Source organism: Anolis sagrei, chromosome 4 (assembly GCF_037176765.1).
Source record: "Anolis sagrei isolate rAnoSag1 chromosome 4, rAnoSag1.mat, whole genome shotgun sequence".
In the NCBI taxonomy this organism is placed as follows: Eukaryota; Metazoa; Chordata; class Lepidosauria; order Squamata; family Dactyloidae; genus Anolis; species Anolis sagrei.
Window position 1 is genome coordinate 218,671,308 of NC_090024.1, and position 26,605 is coordinate 218,697,912.

General features: G+C 40.4%; 1 protein-coding gene across 1 annotated transcript in view; it reads left to right on the plus strand.

The window, feature by feature from the left end:
• The window catches only part of JPH2 (junctophilin 2), an 86,523-nt gene that overhangs the window by 14,777 nt on the left and 45,141 nt on the right, over positions 1 to 26,605 (plus strand). Inside the window, exon 2 of the mRNA XM_060772175.2 lies at positions 187 to 970. Within this exon, the coding sequence (XP_060628158.2) occupies positions 187 to 970 (784 nt within the window). The remainder of the gene's footprint in view (positions 1 to 186; positions 971 to 26,605) is intronic.

Consider the following 26,605-nt stretch of genomic DNA (forward strand, 5'->3'; position numbering starts at 1 on the left):
TTATGAACCTTTGCATTAGAGGACCTAGAGAGACTCACAAAACTTTCAGGGAGAAAGTTTTTGCAGTGTGGGTATGAACATCAAATTCAACCATGAACATCAAATTCATGGATAAGGGTGTCGTAGTATACATTATCAGTGAGAACAATGCCATGGATGTAACTTACTTCTTACTTTTTATTCTAGGTACTTACCAAGGTCAGTTCACCAATGGCATGCGGCATGGTTATGGCGTCCGCCAGAGTGTCCCGTATGGCATTGCGGCTGTTGTCCGCAACCCTCTAAGGACCTCCCTCACTTCTCTCCGTAGTGAGCACAGCAATGGCACCCTGCTGCAACATGACTCCCCAACTGCCAACCTGGAAAATCTTCCCATGACACCGACTATCACACGGGGAGGTTTTGCACTCAGCTTGTACGCGGATGTGGATGCTGCCAAGCTGAAGAAGGGAGGTCTCTTCCGTCGGAGTTCCTTGTTTGGGAAGCTGAAGAAAGCTGACTCCAAGACTTCCTTGACCAGCCAGAGGAGTCGACTCAGCTTCCTCAAGAGTGAGAGTGGCATGAGCTCCGCTGGTAGTGATGCTACTTCCACTGCCAGCCTGGGAGAAGGAGCAGAGGGAGAGGACTTTGCACCATTTGATGCCGATATTGATGCCACCACTACAGAGTCCTACATGGGCGAGTGGAAGAATGACAAGCGCTCGGGGTTTGGTGTTAGCGAGCGGTCGAGTGGGCTGAAGTATGAGGGCGAATGGCTAGATAACGTACGGCATGGATATGGTTGCACCACATTGCCTGATGGTAAGAAGGAAGAAGGGAAATACCGAATGAATGTCCTGATCAAAGGCATGAAGAAGCGGGTGATACCTCTGAAAAGTGCCAAGATAAGGCAGAAAGTGGACCGGAGCGTGGAAGGGGCTCAGAGGGCAGCGGCCATTGCCAGACAGAAATCTGAAATTGCAGCTTCTAGGTAAGAACCTGGGGATTGTTGCTTATTGTGTGGCTGTGAAGCAGAAACCACTATTCCATATTTCATGTTTAAATGAATCAATGTTTCAATGCATAATATCGAAGTATGTGTGTGCTTCTGGTGGTGCAGTGGTTTAAACCACTGAGCTGCTGAACTTGCTGATCAAAAGGTTGAAGGTTCGAATCTGGCGAGCAGCGTGAACTCCCGCTGTTAGCCCTAGCTTCTGCCAACCTAGCAGTTGGAAAACATGTAAATATGAGTAGATCAATAGGTACCACTCTGGCGGAAAGGTAATGGTACTCCATGCAGTCATGCTGGCCACATGACCTTGGAGCTGTCTACAGACAACGCCGGCTCTTCAGTTTAGAAATGGAGATGAGCACCAGCTCCCCGTGTGGGACACAACTGAACTTAATGTCAGGGGAAAACCTTTACCTATGCATATGCATATGGCTTTGAAGTAACAGGCTACAAATAACATGCATTTTTAACACGTTGCAAGTACAGTAATCAGGATAAAATAAAACTAGTATTCAAAAGTAATTTTAGGGATAGGCACATCACCACCTGTAAGTAATGTTTTCTGATTATGTTCAAAATGTTGTTTTAAATACAATTTTTAGAAGCATTTGGAATGGATTTTTCAAGCTTTATACTATTTTCTTATCAATCTCAATTTTTATTTTTTTTACTGTAATAGCTAGTAACAATCTGGGCAATGCATAAATCAATGTATTAGTTTTCAAGTTCTGCACCTAAGGACAACAGATAGAATGTTAAACACAGTTACAGGCCACAGGGACCAAATTTAGTTCAAGCTCTGGGCAAGAGAGACATTAAAACAAACCTTGGTTTTTGACACATTAAATTCAAAATACCCAGAAACAGAATAATTGCATCCAGGTGATACATCTTTGTGGCTGAATAGTTTTGTGATCTAATATGTTCTGACAAAACTGTTATACACAAGGATGGATGGAGACCATCAGAAAGATAATGGAGAATTCAGAAGGCGCCATGGTTTTTAAATTATTGCTTACAAATGATATAGCTGTCAATAGGTTAATAAAGAAGTATTTGTTTACAATGGGCAATAGCTTTTGGAAATCACCCATGTGGCATATGGGAAAATTAGCCAAATGTGAACATATGAAGGCGCCTTTTTATGGTCCATTCTGGCCCAGTTTTGTCATGGCTGATCAGCAATAGCTTTCCAAGCCTTAAATGAAGGATGGGAAGGCAATGCATAATCCAGTAATCAGGTTTTCATGGATCCAGCACATTTCTGTGACCAAAAAAATACTGTATTTGTGCATTTTAAGTTGACTGCTGGATGTCGTGCCACTATAATGGCATCAGCATTGTATGCAGATAAGGCAACAAACAAAGTTGTGTCCAAAATCAAGCAAAAAACAATTAAGTTGAAATGTTTAAGAGCTTAAGGTTGCATGGAGTTTATATTCCAATAGTTTTTAAAACACAATTAGAGATACAGGACCTCATCAGATGGTGTTTGGGTAGTGTCCTAGGATGCTTCGCCAGTCCAGCAATGGATGGGCATCCTTCCCATCCCATGACATTGCTAGACTTCTGGCGAAGGCCCCGCCCACAACTGGAGTGGAAGTGTCATACAACACTTCCCTCCCAATATGGGGGCCTGCCCATGTTGTGCTGCCTCCAATTGAGCTAGCATAGATCCTCACCACTCAGGTGATGCTTCCCACATGTGATGGGAAAAGTGTCACCATGAGGGAGCGGTGTGCGAGGCAACAGATATACCTCACTGCCCCTCTGTTCAGTGGCAAAGTGGGACATTTTGCATGGCTCATGTGATAAAGTCTAAAGATGCTAATGATTATGTTAAAATGTAAATATGCATAAATCAATGGATAAATCCATGAAATGTGTGGCTATTCAGATGTTGTGGGGCTGCAATGTCCATAATTCTTAGTCATAGCATAGTCAAAGGTGATGGATCAATCAAATTTCAGTCCTGTCTTAACTGGAGATACTTTTCCTATCCCTCATGCAGAGCAAACCTTTTGAAAGATAAAGTTGATCGTCAAAATACATTAGTGCTTGTTCAGTATGAAGTGATTCATCTTTATTTACCGTGACTTCATGTCAACACATTATCTGCCTTAGGACCTCTTTTTTGGCGCTGGTGACGGGAGTTTACGACTTCAGCCATGGAACCTGATGGCTGTCATCACACCCCAGATAACTACTTCCGGGCTGGCTCTGTGGCAGAAGTTGAACACGCCCACTGCAGAAAAAATGGTGGTGATGAATAATGGCAGGCTCCCCATTTTTCCATAGGGAAAAATGGATCGAGCCTGCCCAAAAAAAGAAAAAAAGAAAAAAAAAAGGCCTCCCCATGTGATAGGGCAGGGGGGAAGCCATGATGGAGTCAATACCAGTGCTGTTGCCCAGTGGTACAGGGTATGCTTTGGAATTTTTGGATTCAAGGCCAGCTTTCTCATTTGGCCACGGGGAAACAAAGTATAGCCTTGTTGGTGGCCCCCAAGGTTGTTCTCGTGGTCCTCAACCTCTCAGACTTGCCAGTTTCCTGGCAATGACATATATTTCATAGTCTTTTTAGAAAAGGCATACCTAGAGGTCTTTCCCCCCCAGTGTTTTCCACTGAATTATAGCCTGCAGGACATCATATTTGTTGATTGTCTCTTTCTACAGGCAGGTGATACATGGACTGCATAACCAGCATAGGAAGGTGCATTCTTTTTTTAATTATCAGCATCAAACTGGGTGTATTCCAGAGATCCAGCCTTCTCAATCTGGAATGGTTACTAGCTTGGGTGTGACCCTGGACTCAGCGCTGAGCCTGGAGCCTCAGGTTTCAGCGGTGACCAGGGGAGCATTTGCACAGCTTAGGCTCGTGCGCCAGCTGCGCCCGTATCTTGGGAAGTCTGACTTGGCCACGGTGGTACATGCTTTGGTCACATCCCGCCTCGACTACTGCAACGCTCTCTACGTGGGGCTGCCCTTGAAGACGGCCCGGAAGCTTCAGCTAGTCCAACGCGCGGCAGCCATGGTGTTAACGGGAGCAGGACGCAGAGAGCATACAACGCCCCTGCTGTCCCAGCTCCACTGGCTGCCGATCCGCTACCGGGCCCAATTTAAGGTGCTGGTACTATCCTACAAAGCCCTAAACGGTTCCGGCCCAAAATACCTTGCAGACCGCATCTCGGCCTATGAGCCCACGAGGGCCTTGAGATCATCCGGGAAGGCCCTTCTCTCGGTCCCGCCTGCCTCACAGGCACGCCTGGCGGGGACGAGAGAGCGGGCCTTCTCGGTGGTGGCCCCCCGGCTGTGGAACACCCTCCCTGTTGAAGTTAGACAGGCGCCCTCCTTGTTGGCCTTTCGTAGGGGCCTGAAAACATGGCTCTTCGAGCAGGCCTTCAACTGAGAATATCTTGAACGACACTGGAATGGACTAGGATTATGAAATTGGCTATGACCCCAGGACCTGACGAAGCGGATTTTTAGTATAAGTATATGTCATGTTGTATTGTCTGGTTTGTATTGTCTAGATTTATTGTACACTGTCCTTTTTTGTTGCTGTTCACCGCCCCGAGTCGCCCTCGGGCTGAGAGGGGCGGTCAATAAATGCAAAAAATAAATAAATAATAATAAATAAATAAATAAATAAATAATATCTATAAAAATTGTGAATAAATACCTTTTCTTTGACGAAACAAAATGCAGAGATGTGCTTGAAAGGTGCCTGGATTTAAAAAGAAAGATTGGAAGAGGCTTTTTAGAAATATGACCAATGAAATATTTACTTGACTGTGCTGTTACATTTCTAGTTGATAGCAAATGTATGATTTTATCTCAGTATATCCACTGACTTTTGTAAGATGGCTGTTTACATTATTTTGAATTACAGGCTTTTGAATGTACCATTTCCTTAACTAATGTTTACTTGCTTTCAGTACTTCACTGTAATGAAATTACATATTTAGGTATTTGAAGCCCCAAGACAGAAGTCAGTCACGCTTCTATACTAACAACTTTAGTACCTATAGAGAGTGATCATATCACTTAGACTTATTTAGAATTTTTTGCCTCATTAATTTTTTTATCTGTAGTTCACATTATTCATGAAGCAACCAGTGACTGGAAAGTGCTTAGATGTCTGCTGTGTTAATGCTGTTTGCATAATGTACCTAACTGTTGTATTTTACAATTAAAAAAAATAAGTTCCCATTATAACCAAGTTGAATAACAGGAATATCTTCACAGGTTCTCCTTCAATAGATTGTATTCATTTATTTATTTATTTTGTCTGATCTTACAGATCGTCCATCTGTCAATTTATGGCAATCACAGGGATTTTTTTGTGTGGTTTTCTCAGGCAAGGAACACTCAGAGGTGGTTTTGCCAGCTCGTTCCTCTGTAATATAGGTGCAATTGGTTAAACCCTTGCGCCATCAAGACTGCTGACCAAAAGGTCGGTGATTCAAATCCAGACAGCGGGGTGAGTCCCATCTGTCAGCTCCAGCTTCTCATGCTGGGACATGAGAGAAGCCTCCCACAGGATGGTAACACATCCTGGCATCTACCAGGTAACATCCTTGCAGACAGTGAATTCTCTCACACCAGAAATGACTTGCAATTTCTCAAGTTGCTCCTGACATGAAAAAAAACCACCTGGTATTCATTGGTGATCTCATGTCCAATTGCTAACCTGAGGTGACATTGCTTTTCTAAAAATTCCTTCTAAAATTCCAGGCTGCAGCAGTTTGCTTTTACCCGAATCTACTGGGAAGGGCAAGATTCCACCCTCTCTTCTGTGCCCTTCTGAGTTTATTGAGTGTGAATTAGTTTTGCCATTTGAATTCAATTTGCAGAAACTGAAGTAAGCTGAAGGCAGATAGGATGAGAATGCAAAAGAAATGAAGATGTTTCAAAAGCATCTAAAAAAGTAGAACCACAGAGGCTTAATCAGGATTATCCTTGCCATATTGGGAAAGTTGGAAGCAGTCCCATAGTCAGAAAAAAAAACACCTGTGTGTGTGTGTGGGGGGGGGGGGGTTACACATTTTTTTTTTTAGCAAATCATGAAGAGTAGGTCCATAACACAAAATAATTAAAATTATATGATTAATTCTGTATTTTATATTGACTTAAATAAACTTGAGGGTATATTGAAGTGATAACTGGAGTGTAGATATACAGTTGGTCCTCTACTTTTGTATATTTGATTAACATGGCCTCCATTGGATTCACTCAGTTCTCCAGCACAATTCTGTGATCGCACCAATGGACCTGGAGCCCCAGGTGGCGCAGTGGGTTAAACCCCTGTGCCGGCAGGACTGAAGACCGACAGGTCACAGTTTCGAATCCAGGGAGAGGCGGATGAGCTCCCTCCAGCTCCAGCTCCTCATGCGGGGACATGAGAGAAGCCTCCCACAAGGATGATAAAAAAACATGAAATCATCCAGGCGTCCCCTGGGCAACGTCCTTGCAGGCGGCCAATTCTCTCACACCAGAAGTGATTTGCAGTTTCTCAAGTCGCTCCTGACAAGACAAAAAAAAACCAAAAACCAGTGGATCTAGAGATTGCCAGAGATGTGTTCCTCTAGGTATTTTTTTTTTAAATTGCAGTTTCCCCACTTTTATGGAATTGTGTCTAATTTATATTTTAAAACAACTCTCTAAGCTCTGGTCTGAACATCAGACATAGAACAAATACAGCAACAGCGGCAATACTAAGAAGAGCATGACTTCATTAGCAGAATTTTGGCAAGGTATTCACTGGCCGCCAACAGATCTTCACAGTAATAGATCTTGCTACAGAAGAGGTAATCAAACACATTTTCCTATCAACAAAGCTCAATATTCCTGTGAAGCACGAGCAAGGAATTACTTTAGCTTGGATCTCAAGAGTTGCAGCAAGAGGGAGCCAACATCAATTCTAGGCCAGTGGTTCTCAAGCTATGGAATGCCCAATGTTGGAGGGTAGGCAGAGTTCATCAATGGAACAAAATACGCAGCACCATTTCATGTTACACAATTGTTACACTATGATTCTGCTTCAACTGTCATAGTTCTATCTGTGGAATCTTAGGTTTTGCATTTGAAGGAGGCACATTTAGAATTAAAGAGCTCAAGTGCATCATGTGGATACAAACCCTGGATTCCAAAGATTTTTGCCATGGCAGTTAAAGTGAACTCATAGAGTTATAATTGTGCAGTGTGAAAGAGTCCTAGGATCCATGGATCTCAACCTTAGGTCCCTAGATATTGCTATTGTTCTTATCTTCATCAAGTTTCTTCTGATGTTCAGCTGAAGCAAGCAATGGAGTACTTAATGTACAGATTAGAACAAACCATCCTGTTCTTGTAGTGTTTTGCCCATTTTCTTCCTATAATAGCTAGTTTTCTCAGAACTTGGAAACAATAACAGTTATGCCTTGACTTAAGAGTTTATTTTTGCCCATGACCGATTTCTTAACTCAAAATGCTCTTAACTCAAAGCGAATTTGCCCATTGAAATGTTATTAATCTGTTCCGCCCCCTCAAACCCTCCTCCCATTTTTGTTATGTGTTTTTAAATTAAAAAATGCACTACATGAATAACAAATAATGTATAAATGCACATTCACACAGAACAATAAAAAGAATGATCAACTTTAAAATAACAGAAGTACAAAGTTGTGGCAAAGAAGCACAAAATGAAGATGCAGAAGCATTGTTTTCTTCATACTGTACTCATTCCAGCCTCTCTCCCTCTCTTGCTCCCTTTCCCTCTCTGTCTTCATAAAGCCAAACATACCAGGAATAAAAATTACATAAAATCAACCAAACCAAAGTTCCTCAAAACAGACATGAGCAAATTAGGCAGCAATCTCTCAAAGCGGACAAGAGCACTGAGGCATGAGGCATGGAGGCTGCTCCCTTGAAGCCCTAAAGCCCTGTAATATTGTGCTAGCACCCCCTCATATACAAGCACTACTAAACTCAAAACACTGCTCGTATGTCAAAGTAAAACCTGGGCCAAGCGATGTCTCTTAACTCAAAATGCTCTTAAGTTGAGACTCTCTTAAACAGAGGTTCCACTGTAGTTAAAATTGACTTTTAAATGCACAAGTTATTATATTTTCAATAATAATTTAATGCTGTTTTTAAATTGTTAAAAGTCAGATACATTAACAAGTAAAGTAATTATTAATGTATCAGGTCATTTCAATTTGATATGGGAAACAGGATTTTGAGATGTGTGTTTTTTTTAAATGAAGCTTAACAGATTTTCAACTGTGATATGATTAATTTAGTGAACTAATTTATTTATTTTCTTAAATTAAAAAGCTGAACTAGCAGGCAAGTTAACACTACAGCAATACATTAGCTCCAGTGGTAGCATTTTTGGAATTTCTGTCCATATATGTTACATTAAACAATGTTTACATGTTAGAAGTGTAGAACTTGGGACATATTTTCCAGATGACCAGCTGCTTGCTTTACATTCACCCAAAGGGACAGAGATTAACAGTAAATGTGTGATCACTAGAATTTTAATAGATAAAATTGGCAGAAATAGCCACCAATGAATGAATGAATGAATGAATATATATATATATATATATATATATATAGGAACCTCTAAAAATATTTATGTCACTGTGCTTTTTGTTTAATGTGAAGATATAGAATTCCTTCAATTAAACTATTTTTTTTCCGTGTCACAAGCACTTTGAGAAACCACAAGTTGCTTCTGGTGTAAGAGAATTGGCCATCTGCAAGGACATTGCTCAAGGGACACCGGCATGTTTTGATGTTTTACCATCCTTGTGGGAGGTTTCTCTTATGTCCCCTCATGGGGAGCTGGAGGTGACAGAGGGAGCTCATCCACGCTCTCCCCAGATTCGAACTGGCAGCACAAGGATTTAACCCATCATGCCACCGGGGGTGCCAATTGCACTATGAATTAACTGATTCCTATTTGAAAAGATTAATTTCTTTTAATGAATTAAATATTATTCTATCAATTATAGTCCATTCAGGAGTAAATATTAATTAATTATACCCTAACTTAAACCCTTTATAAAATGATTGCATTTTATTCTCGAATAATTTTTTATTCTCGGTTAATTATGGAAACTGTAAATTAACTTAATATGATAGAGTAGCACCGACTGCAGCAATGGCAGCAGAAGCAGCAAATTAAAAGAAATTATATGAAGTGTTTGCAAAACCAAGATTTCTGCTGGACTGGTAATTAAGAAAGTAATAATTGGTTTAGTTAAGCAAGTGAGCTGTGCCAGTGTGGACTAAGTCACTGATTTGTCACAGTAGATGAGCATGAGCAGAAAAAAATTGTGCTTGGGACCACTAACTTTCTTCACATGTGATTTTGCCCTGATTTTTAAAATTAGGGTATAATAAAGGAAGGTTGTTGCTGTTGCTTCGGTTACTGTGCGTCTCCAGTCTAACTCTGATTTATGGCAGCCCATTTATGGGATTTTCTGGGCAAGATTTATTCAGAGGAGGTTTACCATTGCCTTCCTCTTCAGGTTAAAGTATAAGACTTGCACAAAGTCACCTGAATGTGGATTTGATCTCCGGACTTCTGAAGTTCCTTGTCCAGCACTCAAACAAGGCTCAGTGTAAGAATGAAGTGAAGTAAAGTAAAATAAAACAAAATTCAGAGACAGGCACGTATGTGGGATTAGCAGAAGGCATACTCTTAATATTGCAGATTCTGGACTTGTGAGTTCTTCTACACGCAAAGCACCGCAAGGCTATAAATAATGGTTTGCAGCTGCTGAGCTGCTCGATGAACACCAGCTAGCTTATAAAAAGCTACTTTTATTATACAGTATTTACACATCCAGTGAAAGGGGGAACTCTGTGGCAGTTTAGTTCAGAGATTGGAATGCATTCCCAGGGGTGGGGGGACTTCAACTCTCCTTTAGCACTGCTTGGACATAATTTCCTATTAAGGAAACTTTTGAGCAAGGGGAAATAGATGGGTAGAGTCATTTTCTTCTTCCTTGTCTGCTGTCCAAATGCAGCTGCTTCAGAAAGAAGGTTTGCAGTCTCCATACTAAGTTCCTGCCTTTTTGTCTCTCTCCTGTGATAACTCTGCATTCAGAGACCTGTTATTTAGAGGTTGCCAAATGCTTGGTTACTGGATTGACCTAAACATTTTGAAAATATTACCTTAAACTGCTTGGCTGTATTTCCAAAATAACAACAAACAGACATCCTGAGGCATTTAGATGATAAATTATTCATTATCAAATGCATGAATCAATTTAAAAAAAAACAGGACAAGAAGTAAACATTCTCATTGTATCACTAGCTTAAAAGAAGGGGAAAAAAGATTTTGCTTGCAGTCTAAAAACAGAGATTGGTTCAGGCGTGCATGAACTGGAACAAAGATGCAGAAGGCAGATTTCACATTAAGAAGAGGGACAAGTTGTATCTCCCATCAGTCTAACGGATCAGAATGAGCTAAGCTGTCCCTGCTTATTTTAATGTATGTATTTGGCAGAGAGAAAGAGAGAAACTGGTCATATAATTTATTGTATCTGTGATGTGTTGTTTTCTAACCAGGATGTGCAACTCATGATCTGATGGGCACATCTTCTTCTGGGCATCTTTATATTGCCATGCTCTGATACAGTTTGGTGACTGTATCACCAAACTGTTCATGGTTTGGTGATAGTTTGTTCATAGTTTGAACAAGATGTTTGCTTCATGTGCATCTTATTTTAACATAGAAGTATGAGTTTCTTTTTCTGTATCATTGGATTTTGGTGGCAAGCAATGGTGGAAGTGACAGCAATTTCTGAGTGGATGAGTAAAATATTCCCTTGAACTTACCAAATGTATGTATGTATGTGTGTGTGTGTGTGTGTGTGTGTATGTGTGTAGAAATTATACTGTTTAGCCGGTATTGCACCACCTTACAACCACCGAGAAATAGCAGCCAAAAATGAAAGGACCAAGGCAGTGACATCTCTGGCCCATCCCGTTTGGATATTAGCCATCACACCAATGCCTTAAATCAAAAAATAGCTTTCTAAGATCTACAGAGATACTTGTGGGAATACCTCAGTAAGTGAGAGTCCAAAAGTGGCAGGCTAAAACCTGGAACCTCAATCCATGGCTGATACCGAATGACTCACTCCTGGGCACATAGAAGACTGGGTGACTTGGAAGGTGCTGAACAGACTGTGCTCTGGCACCACAAGATGCAGAGGCAACCTTAAGAAATGGGGCTACAAAGTGGATGGAGTCCACTACAATGCAGTTTGAGCCCTGCCACATGCACAATGGAGGACCTTCTTACAGCAACATCCAAAGCACTCCAAGTGGCCAGCTACTGGCCAAAGTTGTTGCCAATTGCAAGAGAAATAATGTCAAACACTGTGAAAGCCACCCACTGTATGCAGAGGTGGCCCTAGGTAATTTTCAACGGTAAGCAAACAGTATTTTGCCTCCCCCCCCCAAAAAAAACCCAAAACCAATCACTGATATATATTTTCTGTTCATCATGGGAGTTCTGTGTACCATATTTGGTTCAATTCCATCATTGGTGGAGTTCAGAATGCTCTTTGATTATAGGTGAACTATACATCCCAGGAACTACAACTTGCATATGTCAAGGTCTATTTTCCCCCAAGAGCTCCTCAAGAGCGCCCCTGGGCAAAATCAACTATACTGCAAGTGCTTACTTTGCGTAATGGTTGAGTCGCCCCTGACTGTATGGCTAAGCCTCCTCCCAATAGACTCAAATCAAGAAAAAGTTTCATGAGAACCACTGCTCATCTAAATGTTCCTCCAGCAACAGCAAGAATATCCCTGTAGACAGCAAAATCAGGAAATTACAACTGGATGCCCCCTACGAGGGTCTTCCTCCAGGGGCAAACCAAGAATGGGCAACTTGAAATTCCCTGAACAGACTCAGAAGTTGGCAGATTAAAAGACAACTTGGCAAAATGTCGCTACCTGGAAGAATTCTCCACCTTGTGCAAACAAACAACTCAGCATCTGTATGCTTCCCACAATGCCCTGCCTCATTCCCAGATGTTTAAAGTTACAGTCACTGTTGCCCGTTTTTGATCTAAAACTATTTAGCTGCTTGTGCTCCCTTTATTTTATCAGTTTTATACTTATTTATTTACACAATGCTTTGGACACAAAATAAAAAAAACTAATAGTATGATGAATGGTGGGTAAATAAATATGGTTTTAGTTACTGTTTAGTTCCTTTCCACAGTTTATCAACACAAAGTATCACTTAAATACAGGGAATGCTACAAATGATCCATACAACCACAATATAGTATTTGTATGCATACTTTTCACTTCAAAATAAACATCCTGAAGGAAAGAAAGAAGAGAAAAAGACTGAAACTTTCAATTGATTTTGAATAGCTGTGTAGAGTCTTGCTCTTTAAACTCCCCCCCCCCCCCCCACAAACCAACACAGGTCCTTAGAGACTTGACTTTTGGCCAGCTTGTTTTTGTATTTGCTTTCTGTTTGTTTCAGTTATTTGTTTCCAAAACACTAGGTTTAAATCATAGCTGTATCATGTTTTATGTCTTAAATCTACACCTGTTGATAGACTCTACAAGCTAGCTGGCATTGCCCCCTCGATGTGTGATGGGAAGTTGCTGCTAAATGTGAGAGAAATAAGGTTGAACACTGTGAAAGCCATCCACTGCATGGCTACCAGCCTCCTCCCAGTAGACTAAAATCAAGGAAAAGCTTTATGAGAACTACCACTCTTCTTTGCGTCCCCCCAGCAACAACAAGGGTATCCCTCTGGGCAGCCAAACCAGGAAATCCCAACTAGATGGCCCCCCACGAGTGTCTTTATCCAGGGGCAAATCAAGAATGGGCAACTTGGAAGTCCCTGAACAGACTCAGAAGTGGAGTGGGCAGATCAAAAGACAAACCTGGCAAAATGGTACTACCTACAATAATCCTCCACCTTGTGTGACTGTGGAGCAGAACAGACAATTCCGCATCTGTATGCTTGTCCACTATGCCCTGCCTCATGTACAGAGGAAGAATTGTTGGAGGCTGCAGACAATGCCATTGCCGTTGCCCGTTTTTGGTCAAAAGATATTTAGCCGCCTGAGCTTCTTCTATTTTTATCAATTTTATACTAATTTATGCAATGCTTTTGATATGAAATAAATAAAGAAATAGCTGTATTTTCTGGGGAGCCTGTGTTTCTTGCTTCCAAGGAGGACACCGAGCCTGCCCTTAGCATGACAGGGGCCTTGTCTGCTGAGACTTAAGCTGCACCCTCCATATCAGTTTCCTGGCACTTCTAAGCCAATCACGCTCTTAAGCAATGTTAACTTATATGTCCAGTGTGCTCAGCATTTCACATCTACATTACATAGGCAGGAATGAGAGTCTCCTTGGGGGACACAGTTGGGGTAGGGTGTAAATGACATATTGAAAGCACTCACGTCAGCAGATAAGACTCTGACTAAATAAGGGAATGCATAGCAATGGTTTATCAGAACAGCAAGAGAATACAACCACTGTGAAGCAAATCTCTTATCCTCTAAAGCATGAACTGTTTACCTAGATCCCAGCTGAGTGCTTCCAGTATTGAAGTAATGGGTTACGTATTAGTCAGCACAATGCTCATAGGATTGCATGACACAACATCTTGAAGAGACACTGAGGTTGTCTTGTGGGCTTCCCCCAGAAAACAAAAATTTCATTAGATAGGAAGTGCTGGGATTTTGCTTTTACTAAAGACAAATGGTTGAAAAATTAGAAATGAAATGATGCTCAGATTCCTGTCTGAATAGTGGCACTTTGGTGTCTTTCCACTTCATCTCCACTTTCCAATTGCTCTTCATTTTTCTCTCTGTTCCTTTTATTTTCTATTCTAATACTTTTTTGTTGTTGTGTCAGGAGTGACTTGAGAAACTGCAAGTTGCTTCTGGTGTGAGAGAATTGGCCATCTGCAAGGACATTGCACAGGGGACGCCCGGATGATTTTTGATGTTGTTATCATCCTTGTGGGAGGCTTCTCTCATGTCCCCACATGAGGAGCTGGAGCTAATAGAGGGAGCTCATCTGCCTCTTCCCGGATTTGTTCCTGCAACCTGTCAGTCTTCAGTCCTGCCGGCACAGGGATTTAACCCACTGTGTCACCGGGGCCTCTATTCTAATACTGCAAATCTGACCCCCCCCCCAAAAAAAACCCCCTGAATATTGCACCCAGGATAAGTTGTGCATATCAGTGGTATCTGTTCAAATATGCTGGATAATGTGTGGAGAATCTAAGAACTGTATTTACACTATAAAATCAATGCAGTTTGGCACCACTATAATTGCCATAGCTGAATGCTATGGGATAATGGGAAGTTTACAGTTTTACGAAGTCTTTTGCCTTCTCTGCCAAAGAATGTTGTTACCTCAACAAACTACAAATCCCAATGAATCCATAACACTGAGTAATTGCAGTTAAAGTGGTGCCAAACTGCATTAGTTTTAAAGTGTAGCTTCATCCTGAGTCTTCCTGAAGCGGAAATGCATTTTATTGTATTTGGTTGTATGTTACGACACTACTTCTACTACCCTTCTCCAACCTCATGCCTTCTGGATGTCACTGATAAACTCATCTGCAGGGCACTAGGAAAGAGAAAACTGCCTTGAATATCTAACCCATTCCATCACGAGAGGTATGCATCTGGAAGCCCACTTCTGCACAGACGAGTAAGGTGAATGCACATTGCCATCTTTGCTATGATGGTCATCCAGGTCCCACTGAGTATATTTTGATGCAGATGAGAATTCCTACCACACCCAAGGCAGCTGGGCTCAGCTAGAATTGATTTGCGGCCAGAGTGCTGATCATTCAGGTTCTAACCAACCACTCCCTCACCCAACAGTCCCTTTCATCTCTGACATATGCAGCTTTTGAAAGGATTATTTTTTGCTAGCGGAGAGATTAAGCAGCAGAAGAAATGCTTCTAAGGATTTGTCTGCACCAGATTTTTATTCTGGGCCAGTGATGATATGACATGCATGGAATGTGCATTAGACTTTTGATGCCTTCTCTGGGCTCATCCATAGTAATCTTGATTTGGGGAGTTGCATGCAGAAAACCACAGCTCAAGCTAAGTACTGTAGACAGAAACAGATGCCATATGCATGGCGGAATATGCACCAAATCATCTCTGCGTCTTTGTTATTCAGCTCAGTCTGGTTTTCTAGGAGGAGTGGGTTTCCATGCGCCTCCCACAAGGATGGTAAAACATCTAAACATCCTGGGCAATGTCCTTGCAGATGGCCAATTCTCTCACATCAGAAGCAACTTGCGCAGTTTTTCAAGTCGCTCCTGACATGAAAAAAGAAGCTATGCATTGCATTTTTTCTTAATTCAGATTTAACTTGTCAAAATTACAACATTAATTCTGGAAGTGAAGCATATTAAGTTTTTCCATAGCTTTCCACTCTTCTTTATTAGTATGCAATAAAAACAGAGCTGTAGGCAGGTGGCAGAAAAGAACTAAAAGCAAAGTCCAGCTGTTCAGCTAAGTTGTCAAAGCCAAGACAAGCACAGAACAAGGAAGTCCTTAGCAAGTCCATACAAGCAAAATAATAATAACAATAATAATAAATCCAAACTCACCCTGAATTGTCTTTAGACGGTCCCTGGCTTTTTAGTAATCTGGATTTCTTTTGAAACTTTATGCCTCCCTTCTGTCTTCCACTGGCTTTATTCTCTCTTGGAGTGTAGTTTCTGCCCAACAGACTTCCAATGAGAGAATGATTCCCTTGATTATTTCCTAACCTTATTTATTTATTTATTTATTTATTTGCTGTATTTGCTGTATTTGTATACCGCCTTTCTCAGCCCGTAGGCGACTCAAGGCAGTTAACAGGGTAAAATTCAATGCTTACAATATCATAAATACAATTAAAAACATAACATATAATAAAAATTAAACATAAAAATAAAATATAAGTTCATCATGTCTCCTTGTTAAAAATGTTGCCCTGTCTCATTGTCGTCGTTCCATTTTTCTATGTCAGTTGCTCTGCATTTGGAAATGCTTGTTCAAAAAGCCACATCCTGATTTTTTTCCAGAATGTTAAAAGGGAGATAGCCGATCTAATATATATAGGGAGGGCATTCCACAGCCGAGGGGCCACCACTGAGAAGGCCCGGTCTCTCGTCTCCGCCAAACGTACTTGTGGCGAAGGCAGTAATGAGAGCAGGACCTCCCCAGATGATTTTAAGGTCCTATATGGTTCATAACCTTGTATATGCATTTACCCAGCCTTGCTTTTTAATATTGTACTGTCTTGATGACCACAAGTTAGTAAAAGTAATATTGGATAATTTTTGTGAACAACTGTATTTACTGGAATATAACGCGCCATTGATTGTAATGCTCACCTCAAATTTTAAGGTGCACATTACAAAAAAAAATGTTGAATGTAATGCACAGCTGCCCCTTGCCTGTTGATTCTGCTGCTCACCTCAAAATGGCCAACAGACAAGGGGCAGAAGTCGTGCCCCTCCATCAGGCTGAATCTAGTGAACTCGCCAGCCTGGTCCTAATGGGTGGCAGCTTTCCAACAAAGTCCTTATTCACAAGACCCCCCAAACTGAGGGGTAGTGGTGGCAGCTTTGAAGGTTCCATGAATGAGGCCAGTCGGGAAGCCATTCCCCTCCATCAGCTTCGGCCTGATGGAGGGACACAGGTAGGTTTATATGTGTGATTCTAATGCACCATCAAATCTTTCATTTTTGGCTATGTAATACTCACCTGTTTTCCAAAATTAGGGTGCACATTAGTTCACATAATATGGTAATCTTAATGCTGAGTCAAAGCAAAAGGGGAAGCTACTTCAGGAGCACCGGGAACTCCTATTTGAGGGATATCATCTCTAATTTAATTTCCATAGCACAATGCTATACAATGCTGGGATTTATAGTGTGGCGAGGTATCAACGTGCTTTAGCAGCCCCCATGATACCAGACTATAGATGCCTTGACCCCATAGGGTTGAGCCAGTGCAGTTAAAGTGGATTCATTCTGCAGCATACATGCTCCTCTAAGTCTTCCTTTCCATTGCTGAAAGCATTGGTATTCTAACACTTTTGCATTTAAAGAAGGAATTATAAGCAGGCAGCCACTATCATGCAGACTTTTTTTGACCAAATTACAAAGAGTGCACTTTTTGCCTCTGCATATGACATTCAGCAGAAAATATTCTTTTTGGTTCCAGAGATTAGAAATTTGAGGTGCACCTTAGATTCGATGTCCTATTCGACACTAGTAAAGACTGGTATTTACCTGGAACCCTTCACTTCACATCCTACTTAAAAAGCAGATACAGTATTTCTCTGAGGGTGCTGGTAGGGATGTGTTGGCAGGGGCTTATGCTTTACTACAGCCTTCCTTAACCGTGATGCGCTCCACGTGCATTGAGCTACAGCCCCCAATGACAGTGCCAACACTTTGAAAAACAGTGAATTGTAGACCAACTTCTCAATAGGGTTCCAGGTTGCAGAAAGTTCTGGTAGATTGTAAACATATATACATCCTCTTTTCTTTTTCTTTTTTCAAGCCAAAGCACATTAGACATAATCAGAATTTGGCTTTTGGCAATTTTGCAGTGACATTTACAAGTAGTTTCCGCTGCTGTTCATTGACTGATTTCTGTCTAGCCTTTCTGTTTAGCATCTTTCTCTGATTACACGAGTTAATGAATATTGAACTGTTTCAGTTGCTTTTAATTGTAATTAATTGGCCAGATTTTTAAATTGTTTCTATGCTGAAGTTTTGTTTTTTTAGTTTGAAGGCCAATTTTGTTGTCTAGATGGGGTAGACATTTTAAATTAAACAAATCAGACTTCTGCATTTTATATAGCATAGTGAACCAAAATCAAGCTGTGCTGTGAATGAGAGCTTGGAACTCTATAATAGAATCAGCAAAGACTTGCCATGGTGCAACTGTAATTCTTATTTTATTATGAGTGAGTAATGGTTGAAGTATTGTTTTAGTAGTAGCTACTAAAATAAATATATAAGACGGGGGGGGGGGGGGGGCTGATCATTTTATCCAAGACTAACAACATACAAATGCAAAGTCAAATAAGCAGACCAAGTAAATCTTTCCTAAGTGAGCAAAAGTGTTTTGAACTTTTTAGACAGCAATTGAAAATTTCTTCCAAACTGTATCCAGGGTTAACTTTTTCTTTTGCCAGATTCCACTTTCCTTATGACTTACACATTGGTGGCCAGACTATGCTTCTTGAACATACTGGAGATTGCTGCTGTTTACTTTGCTTATTTTGCCACATTATCAAACTGAGGCTTTAACGCAGGCGGACCCGTTCTTCTTCCACCTGCAGAATTCTGAGAAATGTAGTTTGGGGTGTGATCTTTTGAATACTCTGCTACAGAGGTCCTTGCCTTCCCAAACTACATTTCCCAGAATTCTGCAAGAAGCAGAAGAACGGGATTGCCCTTGTCAAAACCCCAGTGTGATAACATAGTTAGAATACAATAGATAACTTTACTGTAATTGTACATTGTACAATGAAATTAAATGCTTTTCCCAGCACACATCACAAACAACACACCCATCCCTCCACACTCCCACCCCACTGCACAGCCTCCAATGCCACATCAATGTGAAGCCATGGAGTTCAATATAGTTACAGCTCTAGAGAAAAAAAAACTGTCTCTCAGTCTGTTCTTGCCTTTGTCACCCTGTACCATCTGTCAGATGGCAATAATTCAAAAAAAAAAAGAAGAAAAAGAATGTGCTAGGTGAGATGGATCCCTAAGAATGCTCTGAGCTTTCTTAAGACCGTGGGACCTTTAAAGTTCTTCCAAAGAGGGGAGAGGACAACAAATGATTCTCTGTGTAGAAGTAGTGACTCATTGAAGCACCTTCTTATCTGCCACTGTGCAGTTACCAAACCATGCGCAGATGCAGTAGGTTAGGGCACTTTCTATAGAACAGCGGTAGAAAGTCACCAGCAGTTTTGCATTCAGTTGCTGGTTACTTAGAAGTCTCAGATAGTATAGTCTCTGCTGGACCCTCTTAACTATACGCTGCCATATGGGTGCCCCATACATTAGACAGAGGCAAGCAACTACAATAAGATTGTCTAGAGTATAACTTCAGGGTGGATCTATACTGCCATATAATCCAGTATCTGAATCCAAATTATCTGCTTTGAACTGGATTATATGAGTCTACACTGCCATATAATCCAATTCAAAGCAGATCGTCTAGATTCAGAAACTGGATTATATGGCAGTGTATGGGGCCTCATTGAATCCCCAAGAATGATCAGGAATCCATCCAGATCCGTAAACCTCCTGGGGTGGACCATCTTAATCGGTCCCCCACCCCTGCAGCTTTCCAACTGTTTCCAAGGTTTCTGCAACATCAGGGACCTGTCTAATTCATATACAGGAGGAGCATGGGCTTGTAGTTTTTATAATTCATTGGAACTTTGAAATGTTTTTTTTTTATTATGCTGGCTAAGAGATTTTCGGAGTAACTTTTCCAGAGTTGCTTGGACGAATATGGTGTTTGTGGACTGGGGAATGCTTGGCCATCAGATGTTGGATTGCATCTCAACATCCTTACCTATTGGCTATCCTGACGACAATTGATGAGAGGTGCAGGGCAGGAACATCTGGGGGATATATGTTTCCCATTCCTGACTTATAACGTTTTACCACTTTCGAGTTGAATCGTACAAAGTGATCACCTTATTTGGAAATTCAAAATGCAATAAACAAAATGATATATCAAGCAGGATAATTTAGGCTAAAGTGCCATGGCAATAAACTCCTCTCCTTTGAAGCTAGAAGTAAACATGCAGTTCAGCAAATCCACATTTCCTACAGAAATCAGTAATTAGGATTATATTATAAAAATATGGATTCATCCTTTTATAAACAGCAGGTTGAGTTGCCATGGAAACTATTTTCCTACTTTCTGGTTTGTTAAGTAGAACTTGCATTTTATAGTGTTCAGTCCTTTATTGCATAATGTATTGTGATACATTGTTTTAAATGTGCTGGACACTTTCTGAATGTTTATCTGAAATAACCGTATTTATCTGATAAATAGACTTTCCTTGTATATAATTAAGTTCATGTCAGTATTATATTAGTCATTTAGTGCATTTGGTTTATTGATTCATATTGGTGTCAAAACCAGCTTTGGATGATCCGTTAGCATTCTCCTTCTGGCCATAGAGATGAATCAAATGTAAGCGCTGAGTACATCACTATGCAGAAAAATAGATATTTTGGCATATGCACACACACACACATTCCAAACTGGATAACCTGACAGCCAGACAACTTGACAAACAGTAATTGCATGCACAGATACAGACTTATTCTTGACATTTGTTGTATTCCAGAGCAGGAACACATCTCTACTTAATCACTACACAAGTTCAGTAAAATCAGCAAGCGGTTTATTGAAGGATATATGTAAGCAAAGCAATAAAAATGGTAAAAACAGTAGAGTTCAAAACAGTATAGTCCAAAGATAATAGATAGTCCATGAACTTCAAGGTGCAAAGATAAAAGTACAAGATCCAAGGATGCAAAATCCAAAGAAACAAGGCAGCATTGAAATCCAATCACAGAACAGGAACCTGGCAAAACTTGAAAAATGAAACTAGAAATCCCCTTGGAAACAAGATGTTCATGATACTCCAACATTGCTCAGACTGATCTAAAATACTTTTACCATCTCATATAAAGCTTTTCCTGTCTTATGAAGTGAGAAGAAAACATTCTGTTTACCTTTACAACCAGGATCTCTTTTCTTTCTTTTCTAATAAACAGGCTGACTTTCGGCAAGCTTGGGATATCCCTCTTAGTTTACAAAAGTCTTGCCTTCTATCTTCTATCTTCTGTCTCATTAACTTCTACACCTGACAATTCATCCTCAAAAGACAGTTCCCCAGAGAAAGGCTGATGTGGGTGCCTTTCAGGAATTTGACCATCAAAATCTACAGGAGAAGCACTCCATTCATTTTCAAGATGTGAAACCTCAGGCCTTTCAGAAAGGCCAAGACTTGAAAGCTCAGGCCCAGGAAAACCATCACCCCCATTGACATCAGACACAATCACAGGCTGAACTATAACAACATTATGGCAGGGGAAAGTCTATAGCTTAGTTGCAAAATACATGTTCTCTGTGTTCAAAGTCTCATGTTCAGTCCATGGCTGTGGCATTTCCAGTCAAAAGGTTTAGGTAAGAAGGTGACAGTCATCTGCCAGTGCCAGGCCCGTAGCCAGGATTTCGATTCGGGGGGGGGGGGGCTGAGTTTGTTTCGGGGGGGGGGCTTAGTCTGAGAGAAAGAGAGTCTACCCTAGCAAACCTTTTGTATCGTTACCCCAATGCCCCCATGCATATGGGATATATTGAGTATGGTGATATGAATAAACATAACAGTTTAAATAATGCACCATGAGAATTTGGGGGGGGGGGGGGCGCTGAAGCCCCTCAAGCCCCCCCCCCTCGGCTACATGTCTGGCCAGAGTCTGTTGAAAGTGCTGCCAGAAGAAATGAAACGGAGCAAAACGGCACACAGCTTTCCTTACTATTGGATGAATGAGCCCTGGCTTCCATATATTGAGATAAGACCTCTCCAGCCATGGATTTAGCTTCTGACATTCTATGAGATGTTTATCAACATTCTTATAGATCCCAAGTATAAAATAAAACCTGACAAAATACCTCCAAGCTGCAAGAATTTTCTGAAAAACAGAGAGGCAGGAGTATTTAATTGGTTAATGGTTTCATATTTATTCGTTAGGTTAACTATAGTTTATCTATTTAAATGTTACACTTTAGAGCAGGCATGGGCAAACCGGCCCTCCAGGTGTTTTGGACTCCAACTCCCACAATTCCTAACAGCATTTTGGAACAATAAATTGAGAGGGGGGGGGGGATAGGGTTGCACATTCCAAACTGGAAATTGTTCTCCAGAGAAGTAATATTTCCAAACTCTGCTGAGGACGAATAATAAAAGCTGCCTTAAATCATGTAGCTCAGTCTTGCCGACACTGACAAAGGTTGCTCTGAATTTCAGACAGACGTCTTCCCCACCCCCAGTGGAAGATGCCTGGAAGTTCAGCCATTGAACAAGAAAAATAAAGAGCAAACGTCCTGATGCTACATTAAATTTCTCACTGGAAGTAGTACACTTACATGGTTTCTCTTGGCAGGAACTGTGTGGAAGCTAACCTCTTGATCTGATTTTTCTTTGCAGTTTGTTGTATTTCTGAATGGATGTGAATGTCATTTTCTCAGCAAAGGTCAGCTGATCTGGCTGTGGGACAGCACAAGCAGTACTTAATGGCCAGAATGTGTAGCCAGCTTGCTCTGCTTTTCTCTGTCTCTATAATGATAATTTGTCTTATTTGAATCCTTTGTTTAGCCCTCCCCAACAAAATAAGTTTTACATGAAATGGAAAGGCAGCAAAAAGCCATGAATGTTTGTAATATTTATCATTAGTTGAGCTACAGTCAGCCCTCTACATTTACAAGTTTAACTTTTGTGGGTTTGATTCTTAATAAATTCCCCAGACTGTCCAGTACAATTCTGTGGTGAACTTCTTGGAAGGTGACTATAGATCAGCATTGGCAAACTCTGGCCCTCCAGGTGTTTTGGACTTCAACTCCCACAATTCCTAATAGGAAGGTTTATTTTTTATTTTGTATCAAAAGCATTGCATAAATTAGTATAAAACTGATAAAAATAGGAGGAGCACAAGCGGCTAAATATTTTTTGACCAAAAACGGACAACAACAACAACCCCATTGTCTGTAGCCTCCAACAATTCTTCCTCTGTACATGAGGCAGGACATTGTGGACAAGCATACAGGTGCGGAGTTGTTTGTTCTGCTCCACAGTTGCACAAGGTGGAGGATGCTTGTAGGTAGTGCCATTTTGCCAGGTTGTCTTTTGATCTGCCCACACCACTTCTGAGTCTGTTCAGGGACTTCCAAGTTGCCCATTCTTGGTTTGACCCTAGAGGAAGACCCTCATTGGGGGCCATCTAATTGGGATTTCCTGGTTTAGCTGTCCAGAGGGATACTCTTGCTCGGAGAACATTGAGAGGGGTGGTGGTACTCATAAAGCTTTTCTACTGGGAGGAGGCTGATAGCCATGCAGTGGATGGCTTTCACAGTGTTCAACCTTATTTCTCTCACATTTAGCAGCAACTTCCCATCACACATTAGGGGGGCAGTGCCAGCTAGCTTGTAGAGTTTATCAACAGGTGTAGGTTTAAGACATCCTGTGATTATTCTACATATATATTAATATATACTTTTAGTAAAACCCATCCTTCAAGAGGTTCATTGAAGCATATAATGAATCAATCCCATTGTATCACCAAATGGAAAACATCATGTCAAGTAGATCTTCACAAACTAAGCCTAGCACTCTAACCATAACACCATCTTGCCTTTGCAGATGAGTATACCACACCTGCAAAAAAATTTCAAAAATTTGAATATCATTCCTATTTGCTTGAACATCCATAGAACATGGTGTGGATTCATTTTACATTTTACATGGCTTGTGGAACCTTGGAAGTTCTTTAAGAGTGCAATTTTTTGTCTACTCAGAAATAAGTTCAGTGGACCTCGTTCCCTGGATAATCTGCATTGGATTGCAGCAAAAGAAAGTACAGGGGCAATGAGCAGAGAGGACAGTAAAAAGCACATGTCAGTGTACATGTTTTTGTCTCTTGTAAAAAGGAGTTCCCAAATCCAGTTTTTGTTTTTCCTCTAAACTTTAAGAGGTCATTGTCTATAAATTCACATTGGATTGTAGCTTTGACTCAGTATGCCATTATTAATGACAGATGAGGCATGGAGGTTAGAATGGAGGTTATACTATATAAATGGAATCTCTGAGTGTTGATATTAAGCTGTGGGGAGTGTAGAAGTATTTTACTTTGTACAAATCTATATTCTAGTCTTGGTCCTAAAGTTTTTTTAGCATATATACTTCAAATATTATTATGACTAGGTAGATTTTTTTAAAGCTAACACTACAGATTTTTGTTTGGAGGAAATATTGGCCATTGATTAAGGCTGTTAGTTGAAATAAGTCAGCGTATGTTTGAATGAACAACAAATGATTTATGTTCTATGGATGTTCTCCCATGTAATAATATGTGTGGTTGTTTTGAGTTTTCTGGGCTGTATGGCCATGTTCCAGAAGCATTATCTCCTGACGTTTCGCCAGCATCTACGGCAGGCATCCTCAGAAGTTGTGAGGTCTGTTAGAAAGTATGAAAATGGGGTTTAAATATCTGTGGAATGTCCAGAGTGGGAGAAAGAACTCTTGTTTGTTTGGGGCAAGTGTGAATATTGCAATTGGCCACCTTGATTAGCATTTAATGGCCTGGCAGTTTCAAGGTCTCTAAGGGATAACCGGACCCTCTCCCAAAATGAACTTTTGCATTGTTTTTGCTCTTTGTGGGAGCATGATTATGGTTTCTGTTTAGCATCTTTGGTGCCAGTTACTCTGAGGGCACTATTGTGTGCATGTGGTGTTTTTTTGTCATAGCCTTGGGCCCGTACAATTATTTTGATGATGATAGTACTATTTCTTGTGATGTTTTGTTTTAAAACTAAAGACTATTGGATAATATATGCCTGCTTAACTCTTTGCTGGGACATACTGGAGGGTAATTTCCTTTAAATAGTCTGGCAAGCTGCTTGACTTCTGTACCAGATGCAAAACCGGGCTTAGCAAAGTTAATATTAGGGACTAAAACTCCTAGACCGCATGGTTTCTTTGGCTATGAGATTCTATTCAATGTAATACAAAATGGTAACTTCTCCAAACTCTGAGACACAGATGGATGGAGTACATGATCCCTTCTCTGCAAGTTGTCTTTGCATGCATGTAGTCTGAATCTCTTTGCATGTTGTTTTTTTAATCTATATCTAACAAGAGAGTGTATACATGTAAGGCTGAATAACCCTGAATCGGAAACAGGTTTAACTGAGCTGGAGGTGTACGTGTTACAGTGATGTTTCTGTACACTGTTATACCACGGAGATATAATATTGCCTTTGGGTTGTGGAGGGTGAGTATCACATACAAAGATTTAGAGAAGGAGGATTTTATTTCCTTCCAGCTGCTGGTGAGATGATATTTCACCAACTGTGCAACTAAAACTCAGTCTCTGAACTGCTTATTCCTCTGACTCCTTCCAGGCTCCAGCAGCTTAGTTTTTAGGGGACTCTGAGGATTAACACATTCAAGCCAGTTTCACGCTGGTTTGGAAGCAAATACACCCTCCCCCACATAATAGTTTTGTGAAAGTGTTATGAACTCCTTAACTGATCGGATAAAACTTCCAAGGAATAAATCACATACAGTATGATCTCTGTATCCATGGAGGAATACATTCTTGAACTTACAATGCAAATGGAACCATGGATAATAGTGAACCCTATTGATGTGACAGACTTCTGTCAGAAGCTACACAGAGTTCCCATGGAGGACTTAGAAAAGTCCTAGACAGGGTATGCTTTTTCAGGTGCAGATAGGTGAAAATGGAGCTACCAGTCATTCAGGTATGGGTATTGTACTATAAATAATATGTAGAAATCATGCATAAATTTTGCAAAATGAATGCGCTACAACATAGTGTAAACCTACAAGCTATTCAGAAATTGAAGACCAACCAATAACACAGCATCACTATGAAAAGCACACTAAGCGACATATGAAATACTAGGGCATAAAAACCATGTTCCAAGCAAGATAACTAGGTATATTGCAACAACTCTATCCAATCCAGAAATTTTACATATATCTTACATATACATATATTGGGGAAAATGTCTCAAAATGAAAAAAAAAATAATGAAAAATGCAGGCAACCTCTTGATTTCAGTAGGGAGAAACCTTCTGAAAATCTTTATTTTTACATACAAAAAAGCAATAGGACTCAAGACTTAGTTGGAAGTGTTCTACTCCTTAGAAACACAACACCTTCTCTACTCACAGGAAGTGGAAATAAATATTTGAGAAATGATTTAACCCTGGCATGATAAGCATATTGGCAATTTGGAATCTGTTTTATATACAATTTGCAGCCTTTTGCTCGGAATTCAGCATTTTCTATGCAGAAAAAAGTATTTGCGTGCATCTAGAAAATAATTTTCCATGTAGAAATAGCATTTTCTGTCCAGAAAGTTTGGTTTCCAGTATAAAAATGCTGGCTTCTGAGCCAAAAATCATGTGAACATTTTGTGAAGAATACATTCCCAGCTAAAGAGTTTCTGCTCAGTTAATATTATGCACAGAAAACCTCACTTGTTATGCAAAAAATGCTGGGGGGAACTTTGTGTATTAAATAACTATAGGCCGATTTTACACATAATTAAATATAAAACTGAAAATAGTCTTAATTAGTGAATTGTGAATAGTCTTTAGAAACTACACTTTCTTGCAATGGTAAGAATATGTCTAAAATTACTTGTTTTTTTGAGAATAGTTAGTGTAGGATTATTTCTCTGATATTCAATTCTCTCAGTAGGAGCCTTTCAGGATACTATTCAGTGGTTCTGTAATAGGATCATATCTGA